We start from the raw sequence: 22,774 nt of genomic DNA on the forward strand, positions 1-22,774 counted from the left end.
AAGGAGGATGTGGAGGTGCGTTAAAACGTCAAAAAAGGAGGAGTACGAAAATAATTACCTTCATATGCCCGAGTCACCCCTAATTTTGGCAAAATAATTCACTTTGTAGGTCGAAAGCAATTTAGTACAAAACATTTTAACGGCGGAAGAGACACATTTACCATCAAATCTGAGTGACATGAATTTATAGAGCTGGCAGAAAGTGGAGAGCGGTGTCAGAACAGAGCCTGGTGATAAAAAGGTGCTGCAAGGGCAGGAAGTGGAATATATCCAATGTGCAAAGTCTCGAAACTCATATTGAATTCCACCTGCTGTACATTGGAGTTGCTCAGTGGGACGACTGTAGGAGGCTGTGGTTGTACTGGGCAGCTCTCAGGTGTAAATGTGTGTTAATGTAGGAATGCGACGCAGGGTACTACCGATAAAGAGCTTGCCTGCTCAGCAAACCCACCCTGGATAAATACAGATTACAAACATGCAAGGTGCTGCAACATTGCAACACTAAGATGTGATTTGCTGGTGCAGTTTTCTGGCACCAAACTTCAGATAGTTGTGAAATACTTGAGTCAAAGAGGTGCGCAGTGTTTGGTTTGGATTGTGTCTGACGTGAGGAGGGAGAAGGGATCAGATGATCAGAGGCCAAACTCAACTCAAAAGGTTTGGAGCCCAGCCATGAGAACCGACACTCGCTCTCAAACACACACACACACACACACAGTACAGGGTACAGTGTACAGGCACTTTCAGGCCCATTTAACTTCGGAGTAATACTCTCCTGTGGTCTTTGGCGGCCATATTGAACTTACATCACACTTGGGAGAGGAAACTAAGCAGAGGGGCACATTTGGCTGTCGCCTAACTCTGAATTACTGATCTGTAGCAAGACGCATATTAATCAATTCACAGATTGCCCAATGAAAAAGAGCTAGAAAAACATAGATCTTGACAATTCAAGGACACATTAATCCACATTTTAAGGTGATTATACGGATGTACTGGAAATAAATTCAAGTGCTTTTTGTAATTATCTCTGCCAGGAGATTGTGTATTTGGTCGTCTGCCTGAGTGTGCATCTCTGTGTCTGTCTGCGGTTAATCTTGCATACTGCTGAACCCATCAGCCGAATATTTTCGGAGCTCAATTTATGACTGTATGCTCAAGGACCTCTCATGGTTGCAGTGATTCACACTTTTAGAAAACTTATTTTATTGACTGTTTCATATATTGACCGCTGACTCTTAACTGGCCGATAGGCTAATACGGCTTAAAGAGCTAACAGCTTACAAAACGAAACACACAGCCGGAACTGACAGTTTCTGTTTAGAGGAAGCGTTGAACAGTCAACATGAAGTGTTACACAGCGAACTGCAGTTTAGCGGCACAGAGCCGATGCAGACAGCTACATAGATTAAAAGGAGAGTGAATCTGTTGCGTGTGACATGCAAGTGAAAAACGTGTCTAATACGGCAGCGGTTTGGACAGGTCTCAATTGGGGTTTGTGTTCATTCAATCACTTTTCTAGTTGTCTCTGTGATTGCTTGCTAAGCTTAGCTTAGCAGTGCTTTGTCTGGTGGGTTGAAATGTTGTCAGTGCCAACCCAAACCTGGGCAAATGCTCTGTTGGTAATAAATCTATCTGAAGTAACTACCATTGTAAGGATAAAAACACTAATTTGATTTACACGGTGGGTACAAAATAACATAAAAATAACACGTGTGGAAAAAAGACTATTTAACTAATCTCTAAGGAACTTAGTAACAAACACTACGACCAAGGGTGTATGCCAATTAGCAGTACTTGTCAGCTTTACAAAGTCAAATAGAATTGATGTGGTCGATCATTTAGCAGCTGTTCTCGTCATTATATCGTACAACCATCAGCAGATGGAGTTTGCTCAGTTGCAAGGGAACTACAGCTGATAACACAGTTTCACCTCAACTTCAATTTTGTAGCTGTTCAGGGGTTTTTAGTCATATTTCATGATCTTCATTGGCATAAATGAATTATCAACCATCTGTGCATCAATGATTGCAGTGATGATTTATTCATGTTTTGTGAAATGTGTATCTTATTCTATTTACCCAATGTACATGCAGTCTTCCCACACATGGCATATGTTAAAAAAGAGACAATCTGTCTATGGAGATCTCAGTCATCTCCCTCTCTTTTATTTTCTATCCCATTTAGCCAAAGCATATTGTTTATTTGTTTGTTTTCTGTCAGTCAACAGCTCTAGTAGGGAAATAAGACCACATCGAGAAGGATGGGCTATTATCTTTTTGCATCTTGTAGTTATTATGCTCTGCTCTGTCATGCCAGTCGTGGCTGATAAAACACAGCAGCAAACTTTAATTTACACAGCAAAGATTTGTTTTTTCCAGCATCATCCAGTTTTATAGTCCCATAGAGTTCTATCCTATTCTATTCTATCTCGCCCTATATGGAGCTCTCACACGTTGAGGACATTGTTTACCCCCAAGAGACTTTCTGGTAGTTTCCTACGCAGCATCAGGCTCGATTGATCAGCTATTATTGATGAGAAGCATTGATCCGGCAGCATATTGATCACACTATTGGTGATTAGGACGTCATGAATAAATGGCAGGGGGGGGGTATTGAGTGCTTGACGTGAGGACAAAAACTCTCTGGACAGGAAGAGAGGTGAGGGAGATGAGAAGTAAGACGAAGAAGATGAGAAAACGGGGAAGACCGGCAAAAGTCATGAAAGGCAGAATGCTAAAAAGAGTCAAAAGGTGCAGAGAAGATGGAAATAACAGACACATCATGTGAAGCTAATCTAAACCAAATGTGTGATTCAGAAATAAGATTTGATGCATTCCTTATAACACAGATTTCTTCCAGTGCTCAGAGGTAAAATCTAAAATATGCACACCATGGATAAAGGTTAACTTCATGTTCCTAAGATACAGTTCCCCTCCTTACATAGCTTCAATGTTGGAAAAGTAATCGTACTCCACAGTGTCTGACAGTATAACACATACCTACAGTATAGCCTTCATATGATGTTTGCACTGAGGGAAATATTTAAACCACAGACGTTGATGCTTTGATGGCTACTCCATTCCACTGAATGGAAAGATTTTTGGGCATCATATTTGGTTCACATTTCCTTTAAAATTCAGCCTGTTATGTTTGGTATGTCTGAAAACGTTGGAGAGTCGATACATGGAGGGAAGGAAAGTAGAAAAACGAAAAGGAAGGAGGTGATTGTGCTTACAGGTTCTTGACACTTGTGATTCCTCTGAAAGCTTTCCTCGGAACCGCCTGAATCTGGTTCTCGCTGAGGTCTCTGGAGAGAGAGAGAGAGAGACAGAGGACATTAGTTGAGGTATTCCGAGCACTCACAGAAAGATATATGGAGTCAAATGATAAACAAAACCACAAACATTTGATCTATACCACAAGTGCGCGCACACACACACACACACACACACACACACAATTACAGTACAAAGGCACACGAGGAGGAAGAGATGGAGAGAAAGGGAGAAGGAGGATGATATATGACATTCATGATCAGTGGAACAATTTGGTCCAAAGAGCTTCAAAGACAAAAGGAACTATGAGAAATACTGCTGGCACGAGTCCATCTACTGCCTTGAAGTGTGTGCGCGCATACGAGAGTGTGTGTGTCTGATTAATGGAGAGGCAGTGGCGGGGAGAGAACGAGGAAAGAGGAAGAGAGAATCAGGATAAAAGACCAGTGTGTGTGTGTGTGTGTGTGTGTGTGTGTCTGTTGAATGTGTGTGTTTTGCATATTTCTTTAATGTAAAAAAATCTTAAGCCTTATATATATATATATATATACACACACATAAATATATTTATACTCTTCTCTCCCTCAGGTTTTTCCTCCTCTTTAAACACACACAATGAAAATGGCAGCACATACAACAGACTGCTAACTTTGTTTCTTTCCTTTTTTTTTTCCGTTCTCCGTAATGAATACCGATATGAGTCAAATGATTTTTGACATGACACAACAGCCTGGCTTTAACTCTGTTAGTGTTGTTTGTCGGGGAGAAGGCCTGGCAGGCAAACCGCGTTCAGAAAACACAATGTAATTAGAGAGGTATGAAATATCAGACAAGCTAATCATCCTATACTCCTGCCAGTCAGGTCTGAGTTCAAAACACACACTCACATACTGAACACACAGCCAATCAGCACACAAAACACATGACCATGCATGTTAGACAGTCGACACACACACACACACTCAGATAATCACAACTGAACACGGCCTGGACTTTTCCATTTGACCTTGACACACACGCACATATGCTCACACACACATATGCACACACACACACACACACACACACACACACACACACACACACACACACACACACACACACACACACACGCACAGAAATCAACCATCCTCGCTGTGGAGAAAGGTAATTATATACTAACCATATTCATAACATTTTCTGTCACGCAGTTAAGAACAAAGCCTCTTATTGGTCAATTTCCACAGACAGACAATCACACAAGCCCAAACACACATACACACATACACACACACACAACACAAATAAACCCTCACGCGCATACTGTATATGCTTACGCCGCCTAATTTACAGTCACGTACACAGGAGGAAAATTGGTTGTGCGTTATTCCGGAGCCAATCAACTTTTATTAGGGCCGTGAATGTTAATTGGCGAGCCGTGCTCGGAAAACAGAAAACTAATTTCCTCAAACTAACAAGGTTTCCTCGTTTTGGTCGTTTCCCTTTCAGCCCTGTGTTTTCTCGCTCATTGCTTTTGTTTGACGAGAGATGAGCGGCCCGTTTTTTTATTCTTGATGGGAAAAGTGTGTGCCTGGCATTGTATACTCTCTAGGAAAAGGAAATATGTGCTTTTATGTGCAATTTTGCTCGGCGATTGCGGTGACGAAGGAGCACAAAAAAGGCAAACGTTTGACAGACAGGAATGGTGTTATGATATATTAATGTGCAGCACAGCCGGAAAATATTCCTTGTGTTTACACTTTTTGTTTAGAAGGTTTTGACACTTTTTGGGATCAGATTCTTTCTTGGTTTTTTCCTGTCTTTGTTTCTCCCATGATGACATTGACAGAGAAAATGTGAAACAGATAAAAAGCAGAGATGTTATCACTCTTGCACTCCTTTTCTCCTCCATTAGCTATCTAGTGTCTCCGTCTATCTACCTAACTAGCTAACTATATCCATAAATCTATCTTTCTATATCATTTGCATCTCTTATACCGCCCTGCCCTCTGTGGACTCCTGACAAACAGAGTAGAGAATGATTGCAAAAAACAAAACAAGAAAGAAAGCATGAGAAGAAAAACATTAAAAAGTCATATTTCAGAGGAGTTGCATGGCTAATAAATCTTTTATTGTTTTGTTTACCCACGATGATATTTATTTGTTATTGCCTCTAACAGAAGGAAAGCCATCCAAGTCAAATAAAAGCCATTATGAGACTGTGTGTGTCTCTCTGTCTGCCTTTATGACTCCAGCTGAGTGACTGACACCAGCTCCATGAGTCCACTGTTTAGGCCGCCATAATAAAACTCATATGTCACAAGGCTTGAATTGAGTTTTCTTCATACGGTTGGTTACTGGTTGTCCATTTGTGCAATTGGTTTTAGGGTTATGGAAATGCTTTGGGTGACATTTTGGGAGGTGTAAACAACAGATGGACAACATTTTATTGGAAATGAGAAAAAAACGCGATTTGAGTGAGTATGCCGGGTTCAACGAGTGTGTGAGAAGATGGATGTTTGCTATGCTTAAAATGGGTTTATAGTTGAATAAAGTATGCATCAGTCTGTTTGTAGTAGGCAAGTAGGCAAGATTCACAAATACAAAGGTCTTATCAGCTTGAAACAGAGAAGAAAAGTTTCATTTTTTTAAATAATTCTGGTGTGGCCACTAGCAAAAGAGTGGCAGAGCACAGGAAGTCACAGAAATGTGAAAAAGGTGAAGGCTTCAGCCCCAAAAATGCTTAACTCAGTAGCCATTGGTGACCGTTTTCACCGCCTCCATCACCAGACACAGAGACAAAGAAATTTAACTTCACGTGATTCCTGAACAGCAAAGGCATTAAAGTTTAAAATCTTAAGTATTTTCCTTTGTGCAACAATCAAAGTAAAAGAATTGGGAAAATGTTAAAGTTTTTATTTACTTAAATTTAATCAAATGTAATACTCAAGAACTGATTTGACCGACGGTGACCTGTCATCACATTGTCATCCAGATGTAGACAAAACAGTAAACACACCAATGTGTTCTGTGGAATAACTAAAACTATTCTAAATGTACACACAATAAGAACCTGATTGAGAAACTACGGTTTCAGTGCCTTTAAGATGTGGCTGCGTATTTGGTGCAGTTTTGATACGACCCTTTATACTGGGAGATATTGAATCTCTATATTGTATCATAATGTATTGTTTGTGTCTGAACACATTCAACATCCAGAGATACGGTACGCTTTCATGTAAACAGCTGTCGTCCTCTCATCTCTCTGTGAGTCATACCTGCCGACCTTTAAGTAGAGCAAAGCCTATCACCAGCAGGAGATTGGCCTGTGGTCCTTGAAAAGGACACTCGCTGATAGACTAACCACACAAACATACACAAATACACACACACACACACACACACACACAGGCACACACACGGCTCATTTGGATAGCTGGATGGCTTGTACACCAGTCTAGCAATCTACTCCCACATTTCAATTATTGGATTTAGCTTTTTTTGGTCCTCCTCTATTGCCACAGCGTTTGAAGCAGCGGGCAATTAATCTCTTAAAAATTCTATTAAAGAGACGGATGGCTGTTTGAATTATACATCAGTTCTATTAGGATGACAAATTCCGTAAATGATGGTGGTACTGATTATGAAAACAACTGCATATATTTTGAGGAATCGGGGAATCTCGACTACCGGATGGAGACAAACAACGCAAAAGTTCACAAAAGTTCAAGTAAGCTATGTTTAGTATTCGTGGGTGCAGGGAGAAAATAAAGAAGAATAGGAACAATAAAACGTAGTCTTCCATTACCCATTCCTTGCTTACTATGGCTTCCCTAAGTACTGTATAATTGATTGAATTTTGACCAAATGTCTTCCAGACCTTCCCCTTTCACCACAAGGACCCCCCACCCTCAGTTCATGTTTCCCCAGCCAAGGCCTCTCCTCTCTGGGCACGCTGACTCTCAGCGGCCCCTAGAAGTCTGGAGGGATTGAGGATGACAGCAAGATCCTCTCCGGGTTGAGGTGGTGATGGTGATGGTCGGGTTGGGTGTGTGTGTGTGTGTGTGTGTGTGTGTGCTCCCAGCGATCACCTCCTTCATATTAAGTTCCATTATTCATGGGAGAAGAATAATAACACTCGCCAGGTCACCCTTTGCCACTTCGGATATTACTGTTAACCCTTTAACACACACAGACACACACAGAAACACACACACAATGCTGAACAGTGTCTCCTCAGATACACACACAGTATGCATACATAAAAACATTAAAAAGTGTACCCACATACGCCTCAGAAAACGTGCACACACATCTATTTTTTTTTTACTCTCAATCATACACACAGACCAAATGAACTTTTCTCCCAGGCGATCTCACCCTACACTTTTTGCGTGTAACAGTAGACACCAGATATTAGACGGATCCGCCCGCAGGCTTGTCCACATATGAGCCAGGGCCACTCTGAACCATTAACCTGCGAACGTGGGGGAGTGGAAACAGGCCAGTTTGATTTCATATGACTCTGTGTCAGACGGCATCGCGGGAGGTCTCAGTCAGACAGAGGAGACAAGGAGGGTCGGCAAAGGTGTGTATCCTTGTGTCAGGTAGAATTTGTAAGTCTCTGCGTGACAGAAACAGCAGGCATGTGAGAGTGGATGGGAGGCAATGCATGCATCTTTGTGTGTGTCTTTTATTAAAAGAAGAGCGGCTGTAGTGGAAGAAAGGAAGAGAGATGACCCTTGGCTGGGCTCCAAGGTAGAGATGAAAGAGAGAGAGAGAGGAGAGGAGCAGGAGGGAAATTGAGGGAGAGGAAGACAAGGGATATAGAAGGAAGACAGAGGCGGCACAATTTCTTTTTTTGAAACCTGAGAGACCTTCAATGGTTTCAAGCCTCTCACTTCTCTTCTCCTTGTCTCTCTTCTTCTCTCACTTTCTTATTCCACCCCTCCCGCTATCTCACTTTCTCTCTCTCTCTCTGTCCGTCTCTTTTTCCTCTCCCTTGGGGGCTGTAACTGCATTTAATATTGTTCCATAAAGAGAGTAATAAATATCGACTGCTGGCTAGCTCATATTCCCCTTGTTTCTTAAGGCACTCTACTGTAGGGTACGACCAAAGTCATGCAACAGATATTACAGTGCAGCTTACAGCCTGCAATGTTATACTAAATCAAATATCCTCTGGTATCTGTAACCTTTGGAATGATTAAAGTGTCCTTTATACCATTTCAACTACCTGTAAGTACTGCCATTAAGTCATAATACATGTACATGGAGGCATAGAAGTTTGTTTACATTGACGTACTCTTGTTGCTGTAAAAGCAGAATAAATGTTTTTATGATTTACGAACAATTTTAAATGGTGAAGATGCTATTAAGACTTTTCCCTCACTTTTTGCCACATTGCATGGGAAAAAAACCCTCCACAGATACATGGATGGATTTTCCCAGATTACTAGCTAGTAGTAGGTAGTACTAGTAACCGCACAGTGAGCAGTGAGTTAATATTATATACAGTATGTAGTACAGCAAAGCGGGAGGTCTGCTGTTCCAATGGAAATAACTCAAATGAAGGCTTCGTATACTCTTAATATTATTTTATCAGACTTTTTTTTCATTTTTCCTGGGAAAACTTACTGAGTATAAATGCTGCCTTTTGGTAATGCCACAGACATATAGCTCCATGCATTCAAAACTGGAACCTTCCCATTACAACCACAGCCTTCCAGTCTTGGCTGCAGAGTTACTTTACTTGAGTGATTCTGACTTGCGCCAACAAACTGGGGGGGATATAATATCCAACATGCTGGCAGTGAATCGCAGACAGTAGGACTGCAGTGTGGGTTGGACTTTTTAGATATTTTAAAGTTTTACAGCTTAAAGTAATTTCTTATTGCCAGTTTTTTATTGATCTGGGCTCAACAATGCTGAATCTCCATGGACTCTATAGTGCATTTTATCTTCTGATTGTTTTGCCTTTTGTTCTGGTTTGAATCCTTTCCTCGAATAGGATAGTGTTTAGCACGTGTTTCTTCAAAAACTGCACGTGTTCCCTGAAAGCGTGCTCTATAAATAACAGAATAAAAGTAATTTCTTTCTGGAAAATGTTGCTGCAAAAAGTACTTCCAATCAGACACATATTGCCTTCACGTTTGTCCTCTATATCCTGGAGAACTAGTGTAATGGAGGTCACACAGAATGGTCTTCCTTTCATATTTCTCCCCCTTTTCTGCCTTTCTCTCTCCAGTCTTTGTAATTCTTCATCAGTCTTTTAACTCGGTGCCCTTGCTTCGTCTTGTAACCCCCGCCTCATCCATCCTCCTCCCCTATTCATCCCCCCGCTCCACTCCCTGTGATTTAATTAAGTGGGCGCTTTATGAATAAAAATATTGCCCCCCTCTATTGATCATGGTGGACGGGAGGATGACAGCTCGGGCTGGCTGGGACGGAACGGGACAGGACAGCCACTCTCCTAACTCACTCCATTACACTGATCCAACTAAGTGTGTGGGTGTGTGTGTGTGTGTGTGTGTGTGTGTGTGTGTGTGGAGTTTTATCAGTGTGTGTGCGTGGACACGTGTGTGTAAACGAGGGACATTGTGTAAGATTGAGCGTGTGTGTGCGTAGACGGTGGAGTGCTATGTGTGTCCGTGTGCACATTTGTGTGTGTTTGCGAGTGAAACAAGCCATCAGGGAGCAGTAGCATCTAAATCAAACTAAGCGTCCTCAAAAGCTCTCATGGGCCCTTGCAAATCCTTCGTTAGAGACGCACACCCACACACACCTGCATACACACACACACACACACACACGCACACACACAGGCACGCATTCCTCAAACGCCTCCTTTTTGATACACACACACTGCATCAGCATTATAAATGGACATTGTCTGCACTTTTCGTTTCTCTCCCTCTCTTCCTCCCTCTCTCTCTCTCCCATGCTCTTCCCCCCTCCTCTACCCATCGCTCTCCGTGAGGCTGTAAGTATCTATTATGTTTTGTCGATACTGTAATTAAATTGGACAGCTTAATGCAATTCTCTGTGATCCATAGGCCTTTATGGATATAAAAGCTTTTCTGGCCCCACGCCCGAAAGACGTCCAACAAATTTAGATGAGTTACTATTGGGGGAAAAAAAAAAGAAATGTTGGAGAGGTTAAGGCAGCGGAGCACACACATGGTCATTTGTAATTGGCTAATTCACTTTAATGTCCCTGACGCCATTTTGTTTTAATATATTTTCTTATTTGAATTGTCATCCGCGGGACTAAGCGGTATTACTACTCTGCCTATCTTTCCTCTTTTTTTCTTGTTAGTCCTTCCTTTTCTTCTAGTGCTTTAGCTAAGCGATATTGCAGGCTCTTAGGACATTTATAGAGCTAATAAAACTTCAGCAGCAAAGGATCAAGAGACGGCATCAGAATGCACGCGGGGAGCGGAGATAGATGGAGGGAGGAGAGGGTGGATTAACAGGAAGACGAGAAAAGATAGAAACGGACTATATGGTCTGATAGATGGAGGGATAGATCGATTGGAGACGGATCAAAGATATTTCTTTGTCTCTCTTATTGGAACAGATTTAGTTTCTCAGATGTACATCTAAGAGAGAGGACACTGCCAAACTGTTATGTTCATGCTTCGCAATCTTGATCAAACCACAACTGATCCAAATTAATTCCACCGAGTCCTATAAAACTGAACCAAACTGTGAGCACACTTTGGCCCTGTTCAGACAGAGAGTGTTTTAGCAGCCTGGGCTTAGCAGCACTTACTGTAATTGTTTTCAATGAGAATGAAGTGTTTTTTTTCCTGCTCTGTGTGCCTTTAGTTTTTTCTCATAGTGGTGACTTTTGCTGGATACCCAGTAGCTATATGACTTTATCAACCGTAGTTACTACGATCAGGACGGAAAAGAGCATGAGGCAAATTTATTTTCGGACATTTAAACTGTCCTATTACTATATAACTACTACTACTAAGTAGTGTGTAGTTTATGGTTTGTGTTTAGATAACTTTAACACACATTCTGGGGTTTCCTAGCAACACAAATGTAAAAAAAGACACAGCAGACTGCATAACGATCAGGCCTTTAGGGCGCTTTACAAGTAATGAGATGTATGTATGTTATAGTTACATACAGTATCAATTAAACAAGGGTTCAATTCCAATATATTAAAAACAAAAATAATATGCATCTAAAAAATGAATAAAAACCAGAATTGTATTCACTTCTGACATGACAATAGTTGTTTGGTGAGAGTTGATATCACTGCTTTCAAGCGATGCTTGTCTTGGCTTATCTATACTGTATTGTGAAAGCCAAAGGAGCTGAGGAACTTTCTCAGTCGCAGAGGACATTGTTATCCTTCACTTAAGATTAAAATGTGAAAGTCACAAAAAGTCGGTTTTACCAAAAGAGCAGGGATATCTTATCTACATCAGCTGAAAACAAACCAGGTAATTATGTGATTCCTTCATCTTTTAAAAACTAGATCAGAATAATAAATGATATTAATGACAGAAAACAACAGATAGTGGCACTCCATTGAAACATGCAGTGAGTAGTTGTACTTATTACTGTTATGAGTATGGACCCGAGGGGAATTATCTTAATGCCTTTGTTAAAAATACTGATACATATATGTTGCTTGATGTGCAAAAAGCTGTTAAACCTGCCAAAATGACAATCTATGCTTATTTTTATTGGAGGTCTGTTTGGGTCAAATTGACAGACATTACACTCATTGGGTGTGCTTGGAAATCATGATCAATTACTCCAAAGTAAATTTCCATTGTAACTTTGATCATACGATTAAATGTCTGTTATATTTTTTAATAAAGCCTCATAATCACAGGCTAAATAAGCAATAAATAAATAAATACACTGACATTTGATTGAGCTTTTGCACACAAAATTGACATCTAAGACGAATACCTGAAATGCAACTCGATGAAAAACATCTGCATCAAAAAGATAAACTGGTAATGGATTCTCACATGTGAAAGGAATGATCCTGAGTGAGAAATGGATTTGAAGCAGTGCGGTTGATGGAGGATTTAAACGGGGGATTCTCATTCTGAGAATGGCCAAAGCTCCTTGACTAAATGGATTTGTTCTCTGGGAAATTGTTTAACCAACATAAGGCTATTTGAGAGCCCCTGTCTAAACCTCTGATTTGATATGCCAATCCTTGCTTATCTGAAAGCTCTAAGAATTGTTGAAATAAATAAAATAAAAAACATTGAATAAAGAGGTGTTGAATTGGAAGAGCAAATTAAGTAAAAAAATACAAAAATACCGAATAAATACTGTTGTCGGCTTTCTGATTAAATCCTTCTCCTGGTGAATGGCTGAGCAAGCCTTTAAAGTCAATGGTGAGGCGGATAAATACATGGATGATGTAGCAACAGAACATGGGTGCTTGCCATTAGAATGAGGATGAACCCAACAGCCCGTTTGACTCTTTGCTGAACGGCTGAATCAGTCGTCATGGAACAAGAGATGGACGTGTTCTGAAAGAGGTGTGCTGTTAGAGAGACTAAAGGGAGGACGGAGGAAAAGAAGAAAGACACGCATCGACAGGAGGCGTAACGAGGAGGGGGTATGAAGCTGCTGACGGGTGAAGGAAGCTACAGGGATGAGGACAATGGAAGGAAGGATGGAAGGTAACATTGGAGGGAGTAGGCAAGGTGGGAAGGAAGGACAGGGAGCCAATGGGTGAACAAACTGAAGAGAAAGTTAAGTTTGTGTAAAAGATAGAGGGATGAAAGGGGGTGGGTGATGGAGGTGTGGATAGAAGGAATGAAGGAGGAGGTGCGAATAAAGATGCTGACTGTGGCGTTTTGCCTTTATAAGCATCTGGGGAGCACCTCAGCACCCATAAATAATACACCGCAAATTAGCAGATTGGACAGAAGAAGGGGACTGCTGTGGGTATGCATGTGTGTGTGGGTGTGTGTGTGTGTGTGTGTGTGTGTGTGTGTGTGTGTGTGTGTGTGTGTGTGTGTGTGTGTGTGTGTGTGTGTGTGTGTGTGCTGCAGACAGGGAGTGCTTCTATGAACACACATGCATGGCACTGAACACACTACACTATATATGTGTGTTTTTTCGGGTGTGTGTTCATATTAAACTTTATGTACTGCATGTTCAGTACAACCTCAGTACAATGCATGTCTTTAAGGTTATCTGTGCACATGGCTTGTGTGTGTGTGTGTGTGTATAAGGCATCTCTCTGAGGTCTGATCCGTCTCTCAGCAGGTCAGTGTTGTCAAGGTTACCGCAGGCCATTTTACCGGTGGGCCAATTAACTTTTAGCACAGAAACAGAAGAGTGCAGGTGTCTCAACGGTGCTGGGGATGGAGAGAGAGTGAGTGTGTGTGGTGTTTTTTTGTGTCTAAGTGTATAGTATTGAAAGAAACCAACAAGCAGAGAGCGCATGTGCGCGAGATGAAATGAGACAGTGTGTGTGTGTGTGTGTGTACAAAAGAGAGGAAAAGCGAGAAAAAATAAACAAAGAAAGCCTTTGTTGTCTCTGTGTTTGGCAAATAGCTGCGCGGCCTTTCATGATGCCGAGAGAAGAACACAATTGAGGGTGAGATGCGGGCAAATGTGAGTCCGAGCGCAGCAAGACGTAAGCGAGTCGAGGCTCCTGAGTGCCGAAGATGACATAACGCGTTCCCTTGTAAAGGTTGACGCAGTCCCTTGTGTGCAAGAAAGAAAGTTTCTACAGTCACTGTGGGCCAAACTCTCATTATGTAACAAAAGAATGTCTGAAAGCTGATCTAAAAAATTGTCTGATACTAAATATCTGAATATTGTTCAGTAATAATTGTTCTTACTTACTACAATTAGCAGAACAGAGATGTCATGACAAAGGAATGTAACTCTTTGAAGAGGAAAGAACACACAATATAAAGCTACACACAATAACACATGCTTGTCAGATAAAAACACGTCATGAAGACTATACGATAGAATTCAAGGTCAGTGAGTACAGAGCTGACCTGCTTTTGAAAAAGAGTTTGACACAATTTTGCCTGTATGTTCAAAAGTTGACCAAATATCTCGAGCAAGCTAAAACAGCACCATTAAAAGTCAAAGTGATGTATTTGACACGTTTCTGTTCCTACTGCAAACATGAGTGTACTGACAACCAATTGACTTGGTTATTTGAGATGAATTTGATAATTGTGAGGCAAAATCTGAATTTGTTAGGAATGTTTTTGATTTAGACGCAAATTCATTGATGTTTATCCTAAACAGGCGTATGAGTGTCATCTGAGGTTGAATTAAGTATGACTCTGAGGAGACGGGATGCAGTTTTTGATGCAAAGTGCAACTAAATCAAGACAAAGGTGGGTATTAGCTTAAATGCCGACTGGCAACCTTGTTTAGCTGTAAAAAAAAAAAAAAAGTCTGGTAACCAGCAAAACGACTCCCAGAGCTTCAAAGAGGAAGACTCTCGTGTGTAACAAAGTGCAGGCACTATTCATTCAAGCAAACAAATGTATGTAACATGTTAAAGGAAAGAATCAAGAATCAACAGTCATATCAAAGTTAAATCTATTGCATTTTAAATGACTTACTGCCAATCTCCTCACATTACAACAAACATCCTGCTTTGGTGTTTCACAACACAGTAGTGAGACAAATGCACAGCTAAAGGAGGCTTTTTACAATGGTTGTTTCTTTCTAAGTGTTCTTGGTGAAATAAAGTGAGTGTGATGGCTAACAGAGCAGACTGTCATCCTCTCTTCCCATGCAGTGGTGGGCTAATTCCTCTGACAGACTTTCTTCCACAATGGCTACTGGCTGCTGTCTTCTTAGCCTGAGGGCCTGTCTGGTTGAGTGTGAGAGAGAGAGTGTGTGTGTGAGGGAGACAGATATATATATATATATATACATACAGAGAAAGAAGAGTTGAGGAGATGGAGAAAGAGAAAGGAATAAAAAAGAGACAACCAGGGAGAAGGAGAGCACTTTTATGTGAACGTGAGTGTGTGTGTGTGTGTGTGTGTGTGTGTGTGTAAGTGTGTGTGTGTACATGGTTGCTATGCAGTCTCTAGGCCCTAATCTCTTTAGTAAGCCCCATGATCCAGTTAGAAACAGCGAGTGGCTAATGTCAGGGCTAACTGGAAGAGAGGGATCTATGTGAGTGTGTGTTTATAAATGTTTGTGTGTATGCCTTCGACTGTATCCATATCCTTGTTGAGACAGTCAGGGTCTAACTGTAAGAAAACCCCAGTGTTTGTTTACTGGTCGAATAAATGTTATCATGCCTTCAACCATCTCCACTTCCATGTATATGTGTGTACACGGTTTTCTGCTTGTGTGTGTGTGTGTGTGTGTGTGTGTGTTGCAGGGTGTGTCTGAAAAGCAGCAGTGCCCATTAAGGCTGAGAGATTAGATTGAGTGGATCCAGATTCTCTGCTTTTGTTCCTCTCCAGCAGGCTTTCCCTGCAGAAAACAGGACAGGTTCAGGAAATGGATCATTTTAAATGGATAAGGTTCATTTGTCTGGTAAAATCCGGGTTAAAAGGGAGAATTAAAAAAAAACGCTATTTGGGTTTAACACTGGTCCCTGATGCAACGTATAACAGCGTGTTTTTAAGTGATTAGCAAAGTTAAAGGTGCAGTAAATACGGTTCCCAACAAACGTAAAGCCAGATTGTTCCACTCCTTTCAATATTCAGATTGTAAATACAAAATAGTAAAGATCTCAGTGGGGGGGAAATACATATAGACTGAAGTTGGCACACTTGTTTTCGTACATGTTGGTCTTATGTATATGAGTACAGTTTCTGTTTTAGAGCTGAGAGCAGTCCAAGAGAATGAAGCTCATTTGGGTATACAAAAGAAAACAGACAAAATCAATCTTCCATTCATTGTCTATGCAGCAGCTCCTGGCTTTATACTTGATGACTTCACAAGTCTGAGACCGACTTCTCTGGTTTCCGGCGTTGAGGGGGAGCAGCTCATGTTCACAAATATTGATTGAACGGTCCTTGGCTATAAAAATAACACATTGGGATTATTAATTAAGGTGGTGTTCCGCTTTAAATTAATAAATATGTTCACATAACTGGAAAATCTCTCCTTGTGAAACTCAAAACCACTGTATCATCAATCTGATCAAGTCATTTTGAAAATGAAATATTAATGAGTTAAATGTTTCTGCTTTCATTCATATCGATATTTGTTCCATTTATAGTTTTTCTGTTAATGCCTTTAAATGCTAAGAGGCTGTGTATTATCTTGGTACATCGTAGTATTTAATATATGGTACATTCAGCGCAGCATCTAGATGAATGTTGTAAATGTGCTTGAAGCTGCCGTGGCATGATTAAAGTGGACGCGGTTATCAGCAGTTTTGTCACAGAGGGTAAAAGTACAGCTAACTCACCCGGCTGCCATAATAAACGATAAGACGCTGACACAACGGGAATGATGAACACTCTGAACTAATGGCTGCTCGCTCGCTCACGCGCATGCATAAATATAACCGACCATTCATTATTTTTTTTCTCCATCTCTGCCCGTCCGTCTTGTCACCACCTCTCTCTGTTTCTCTCCCTCTCGAAAAAGAAACCTGTCACTCAAAAATTGCATTACGCCATTCCTTCATTCCGGAAAACTCTGCTCCAAAACACCTCGTATAACAGCTCGGGAACGAATGTAGTCAAACGCTGCGATATGAAAATCATTCATGCCCCGGGGGAATATATGGAGAGGAATAAAGGATGGATGCGGACAGACAGAAATTGAACCAAATTCTCCCCTCCCACCCAATCACACAGCATCACAAATCACTAGCGCCGCTGCTAATTCAGGGTGTTACGGTGCGCAGGCCTCGGCATAAGGCGTGTGTGTGTGTGAGCATACGTGTGTAGAAGTGTGTGTTTGCATATTATAGTTAGGAGATGAGGGAGCGAGACAGAGAAAGAGAGGGAGAAAGAGAGAGAGAGAGAAGGAAAAGATGATTTAGGAGTAATGAGAGACGGTAAAATCATGGTGCCCAGCGGCATTATGGGACTAAATCTAATCTGCTAATGGAGAGGGGGGCGTGGGCTGGGATGGTGGTGATGGAGGGAGGAGGAAGAGGTGGAGTAGGAGGGGAGATAGATGAAGAAGGGAAAGGACAGCAGCGGCAGGAATGAAGGTTGAGGACAGAGGAATGGATGGAGGGCCAGGAAGGACAGAGGAGAAGAAAGGAGGAAAGGAGAGTGAAGAAATAGAAGAAGAGGAGATGTGTAGGATGAATGGCAAAGATGGAGGATGGAGAGGTCTAAGACAGAGTAGAGCACAGGAGATAGGAAACATGGAAGGGAAGGAAACAAATGCAAATCCAACAGACAATGACGAAAGGAAAAAAACCTTAAAGAAAACATGCTGAAAGACTGAGGATGATGAGAATAGTAGAAGAAGAAAAGTGAGATAAGGGTGAATAAAACAAGAGAGGCAGACGAGTGAAGAAGAACACAATACAAAACAAAGGGAGATGGGAAAGAAGAGAGAAAGCAAGAACGCGGTGAGGGGGGGAAAAAAAGGTCAAGGACATAGTGAACAAGTGGGTTTTAGGGTGTGACGTGTGTGTATGTGTGTGTGTGTGTATGTGTAAATAACCCGGGGTGGAGGCATTGGAAAGGCAGGTCCCAGGAGAGCCCAATCAGCACATATTGCTATCACATGTACAAAATGCTCTTTCTCTCTCTAATACACACACACACACACACACTTGCATGCAGATGGGGCAAAGTTTGCACACACTCCATACATGACGTATATGTGCAACAACACAAGCACTATCTCATTGTTGCTCTCTCCAGCCACACACACACACACACACACAAAGACGCATTCTTTTACACCCACACACTTGGCAGAAGGCAGCCATTGAGAGGTAATTGCCCCAGACTGTTAATGCTTTCCAGGATAAAACTACACCAGTCTTTACAAGGCCGGGCTAATTTCACAACTTTATGTCATTACCTCAATAAACTGGCTGACAACGGCATTACAACCACCCCAGAGAGATACAACAGACAGGAAACTAGAAGTAATTTTATTTCAGTGTTCATTATTTCATCCGTTCAGAAGATCCTTTTCTGAGAGATATATATATATGAAGATGTATCAAGTGTGTGCATCCTGCAAGGTGCGCTGATAAAAAATGATCTAAATCGTCTTTCTGGTGTGACACACACTTTCTTGTCGTAAGATGATAGAGCTGCAGCGATTATTCCATCAATCGGCATTATCAATTAATGATTCTTAAGCAAAAATGCAAAAATATTTGATGGTTTCATGGTTCTTCCAAGAATGTGCTGCTTTCATTAGTCTCACATTTTCGTTAATTGATTATCGTTGGGTTTTGTTATTATTGGACAGACGAAACATGACATTTGAAGAAGTTAAATTATGCTCTGGGATACTTTGATGGGCATTTTTTCACAGTTTTCTGATGTTTTATAAACTCAAAGATTCAGTGATCGATTGAGAAAATACTCGACAGGTCAATCCATGATGATGATTGCAGACGGCATGACAGCATGTTGCTTTGCAGCAGAAAGAGCATATGATGAGTTAATGCTGTCAACCTAGAACATGAGTCATCTACTACCTTTGAAATATAAAATCTGTAAATTCTATCCTAACCCTTGGCTCTCTTCATGTAGATTATGTGATGCTGATACTCTCCAGTAAACACACCTCATCCAGGCTGGGTGGCCCGCTCTGCAGTGAGGAAAGAGATTGTCAGACTTTATTGTTTTGTACTGTATCCTACCATATTATTTTAAATCATTTGATGACTCATGTGTCCGTGATGATTTCAGTTAATAAAAACACTCTGCAGTTGGATATTGAACCTTGGTCCGCTGCGGCGAACTCCTACACGGGTTTGAAATCCAGACTCCCTGTGAAGCTGCACCAAAACCTCAGCAATCTGCTTGTGAGCAACACAAACAGAGCATAGCCGCATGGCAACTCCATTATCCTGATAGTAAACAGGACTTCAGCTCTGCAATTTACAGTATCTAAGCTACGGCGTCAACACACAACAACTAGCTGAGAGGTCCGGAACATAAAACACGCAGGGTTTTGTGTTGTCCACAGAACAGCCCTTTACCTCAAAGAAACTTTAACTTCAACACAAAACAGGTAACTCTTAAATACCCCTTTCACAGTCGACAGCTATAAAAGAAGACATTACTCCCCCACCCCCCCCCAAAAAAAAGCTTTCGCCCAGGTCTCCAAGAGGGTAGAAAAATAAGCCCATACTTCCTATAAATCAGAGTTAGGCGACCACTGCGGCGGTGATGATGCTGAACAGCAGCGAGGTACGATGTCAAGCTTTAACGTCTCGTATTTAGCTATTTCATTCGTGGGTCGGTAAAAGAAAAACACAGATGCAACATTACGCTGCACCAAATGACACTGAAACTCCGCAGTGGCCCGTGTGTTTATGAGGTAATGTACAGTTTGAGCGCAGATGGTAACTGCGTTCCCTTACTCATTGAGGTCGCAGGGACGCCCGCCGCAATGAAATAGCCATTACAGTGTTGAGCGTTACAGCTGAGGGAAAGCAGACGAGGAGCGAGATAGGGTCACAAGTGCAGTTATCGAATTAATTACTTTAGAACAATCGGTTTCCCTTATTTGAATAGACGAGTTGACACAAAGCACTCTTTCATAATCTTCTGATGTGCATAGATAGAATAGAGCAGAATAGAATAGGTGGAGCAGAAAGCCGCCCGGTGCAGCAAAAAAAAAAAACCCACCCAGCAGGTAGGCCTCCTGCAACGCAGCACCTTCCCTTGGCAGAAGAGATAAACAGGGTTTCCAGACAGTAGATGGCGCCGCAATGCTTCTCTGTGCTTCCCTCTTAGCACAATCAGGGCATTCAGATCACTATCACACATTCTGGCAGCTCATCAACACCAAAATAACTCCAGACCACCGGCAGTCAGAGACAAGCCTTTACCCTTCTTTGAGGACTATCTGATACATTTTTCTTGAAAACATCTTTTCAACAATCACCATTTTCCACCCTGAACGTCCGGAACATCGTCACAGTAACACCTGATACTGTAGATGCACCCACAAGAATGAAGAACACATGTTCATTTGATTTCAACATGGATGGCAGGAACAAATTATTCTTCTAGTAGCGTGACAGAGAGAGTGAGAATAGATTAAATGTATCTTTGCATTTAAACCTATTGTCATTTATATTAGATGTTTCATTATTGGGGGTACCCTGAAAACAGTTCAAATGTAATGCTGCATAATTCCCCTATTCCTCACTTAATGCCCTCCAAATGTATCACTGCCGGACATGAAAATCAAACTGACACGTTGTTTATTAAGCGGACTGATGGAAGGAAGAGTTGGCATAGTGCGGGGAAACCGAGAGTTTCTTCTTCTTCTTCTCCCACACCTGTTGTGTGTGTGTGTTTGTGTACTCTTAGTCTATCCACTTCTGCTTATGTCTGTCAGTCTGTCCGCTGCAGTATCTGCCTTTTTTCTCTCCACAAAGAAGAAAGACAGACACTGGAGGGATCTGTGAATCATCATCCTCTGCTCACCCTCTGACACTGAGAAGCTAATAGGCTCCCAGTGGGGAATACGCGCGCACACGTGTGTGTGTGTGTGTAAGAAAGAGAGAGATAAAGGTTGTGTAGGGAAAATACATTTTTCTTTATATATATATATATATATATATATATAGTCATGTTTCTATAGCTACTGTACGTGTTAGCTGTTATGTTTCTATGTGTTCTACCATGTTCCTGATATTCAGTGTGTGTCTGTGTTTACTGTAGTCTGTAAATCTTTATGTCTTTTGTGTACACGAGTATTTGCAAAGATACTCAAGAGGCTGATTCTGTGTGTGTGTGTGTGTGTGTGTGTGTGTGTGTGTGTTTTTCTCATTTCCTCCATGTAGAGATTAGGGCCAAAGAGGAGCAGCATTATCAGACTCCTGGAAATGAGATCTCAGTAGGACTCCGCTCGTCTGCCTTTCTTTTCATCCCTTCTTCATCACCTCTTTCTGATCCTCCTCCTCCTCCTCTCCCGCTGGCCCTCTTTCACCTCCTTTACTTATCCTCTTACAGATGTGTTTTCACACATCCTTCATGTCACTATGTCCCATCTCTTCTTTCACTCCATGTTTTGTCAATCGCACAAATAACCCCGCCTCACCTTTCTCTCCACCTGCAGCTCTCTCTGTTTTTTTTCTCATCTGTCCATCTATTTATTCCTCCATGTCCTCCATTTCTGCCTCCCCCTGCTAAAAAAGATTAGCTCCCTACCTCATCTTCTTTACATGTTTCACTTTGACTCGTTGTTGCTCCCTTCATCAGTCTAGTCGAGCCACATAGTGTCAGGAGGAGATTCTCAATATCCGTGCTGTTTTATAAATGAAGATTACAGAAAATAGCAATCTATGATATTGTCCTTTTGTTTAAATATGAAGCTGAATTTTCAATCAGTGTGTCCGTAACATTTCCCCCAGACGTTCTCTTCTATCACTGTAAACATTCCCAGTTTGACTACAAACTGTTGTCGCTGCTGAAAACTACAAAGACATTCATGACAAATACTTTCCGCTAACACTGTTCACAGCATCCAATCAAAAAGGGACGGACTTTTGTGTTGTGTCAGTTGGCCTTCAACTTCCACAACAGACATCGTTTGTTATAATTTGATATTTATGTGACAATGTCTTATATTATTACTTGAATATATCTGAACAGCATTTACCCTTGCAGAAGTAGAAACAGGATATAAATCATTCAACATCGTGAATTAGAAACAGACAAGCGCGTGGCAGGAAAACCGGATAGTGAACAATATTCCAATAAGAAGGAGCCTCCGCACAGAGATAGAAACATAACTGTTTCAGATAAGCTGCATCTGTGTAAGGCCATTTCCTCCTGGACTTCTTTTCATCTTCTTCTCCTCTCTTTTGGCGGTCCGATGTCACCATGACAACAACAAGACAAACACAGCGAAAGCCACGGTTTGGTAGATAAACACTTCACTGTCGAGATCAGTCGTCCTGTCTCGGAAAAGTTATGAAACAAATAAGTCCGTCTTGAACCATTCTGTTGGACTTCGTGTTCGGTTACATTGGAGACATCACATCATTGTGGCTGTGTGTGTGTGTGTGTGTGTGTGTGTGTGTGTGTCTATAGTGTTGAGAAGTAATGGAATCTGTAACAGCTCTATAAATAAGATTATCGTACCATATCAGCTACCATTATACTGAAAAAAATCTGGTTTATTTAAAATCCAATATATTAGAGCTAATAAGAAAATGATGCATGGATGTCCGTCAGCATCAGAAAAAAATAAAGAATTAATGAATATTTATATAAACCTCTCCAACAGTCAGTGTATTTGTGCACACACATGTGGCTCAGTGTGGAGTCTATTGGGTATTTCCAGGAAGTGGTAGCCAAACTAAGTTTATTATCTCTCTTCCTCAATCAAATCAGTGAGAGTGAAACATG

The 22,774-nt window shown here is 41.3% G+C and overlaps 1 protein-coding gene across 1 annotated transcript in view; it reads right to left on the reverse strand.

Annotated features, from left to right (window-relative positions):
* The window catches only part of slit3 (slit homolog 3), a gene marked incomplete at its 5' end in the record, with an annotated part of 229,173 nt that overhangs the window by 102,623 nt on the left and 103,776 nt on the right, over nt 1-22,774 (reverse strand). Inside the window, one exon of the mRNA XM_079168049.1 lies at nt 3,239-3,310. Within this exon, the coding sequence (XP_079024175.1) occupies nt 3,239-3,310 (72 nt within the window). The remainder of the gene's footprint in view (nt 1-3,238; nt 3,311-22,774) is intronic.

This window comes from Pholis gunnellus (assembly GCF_910591455.1).
Source record: "Pholis gunnellus genome assembly, chromosome: 10".
Taxonomy (NCBI): Eukaryota; Metazoa; Chordata; class Actinopteri; order Perciformes; family Pholidae; genus Pholis; species Pholis gunnellus.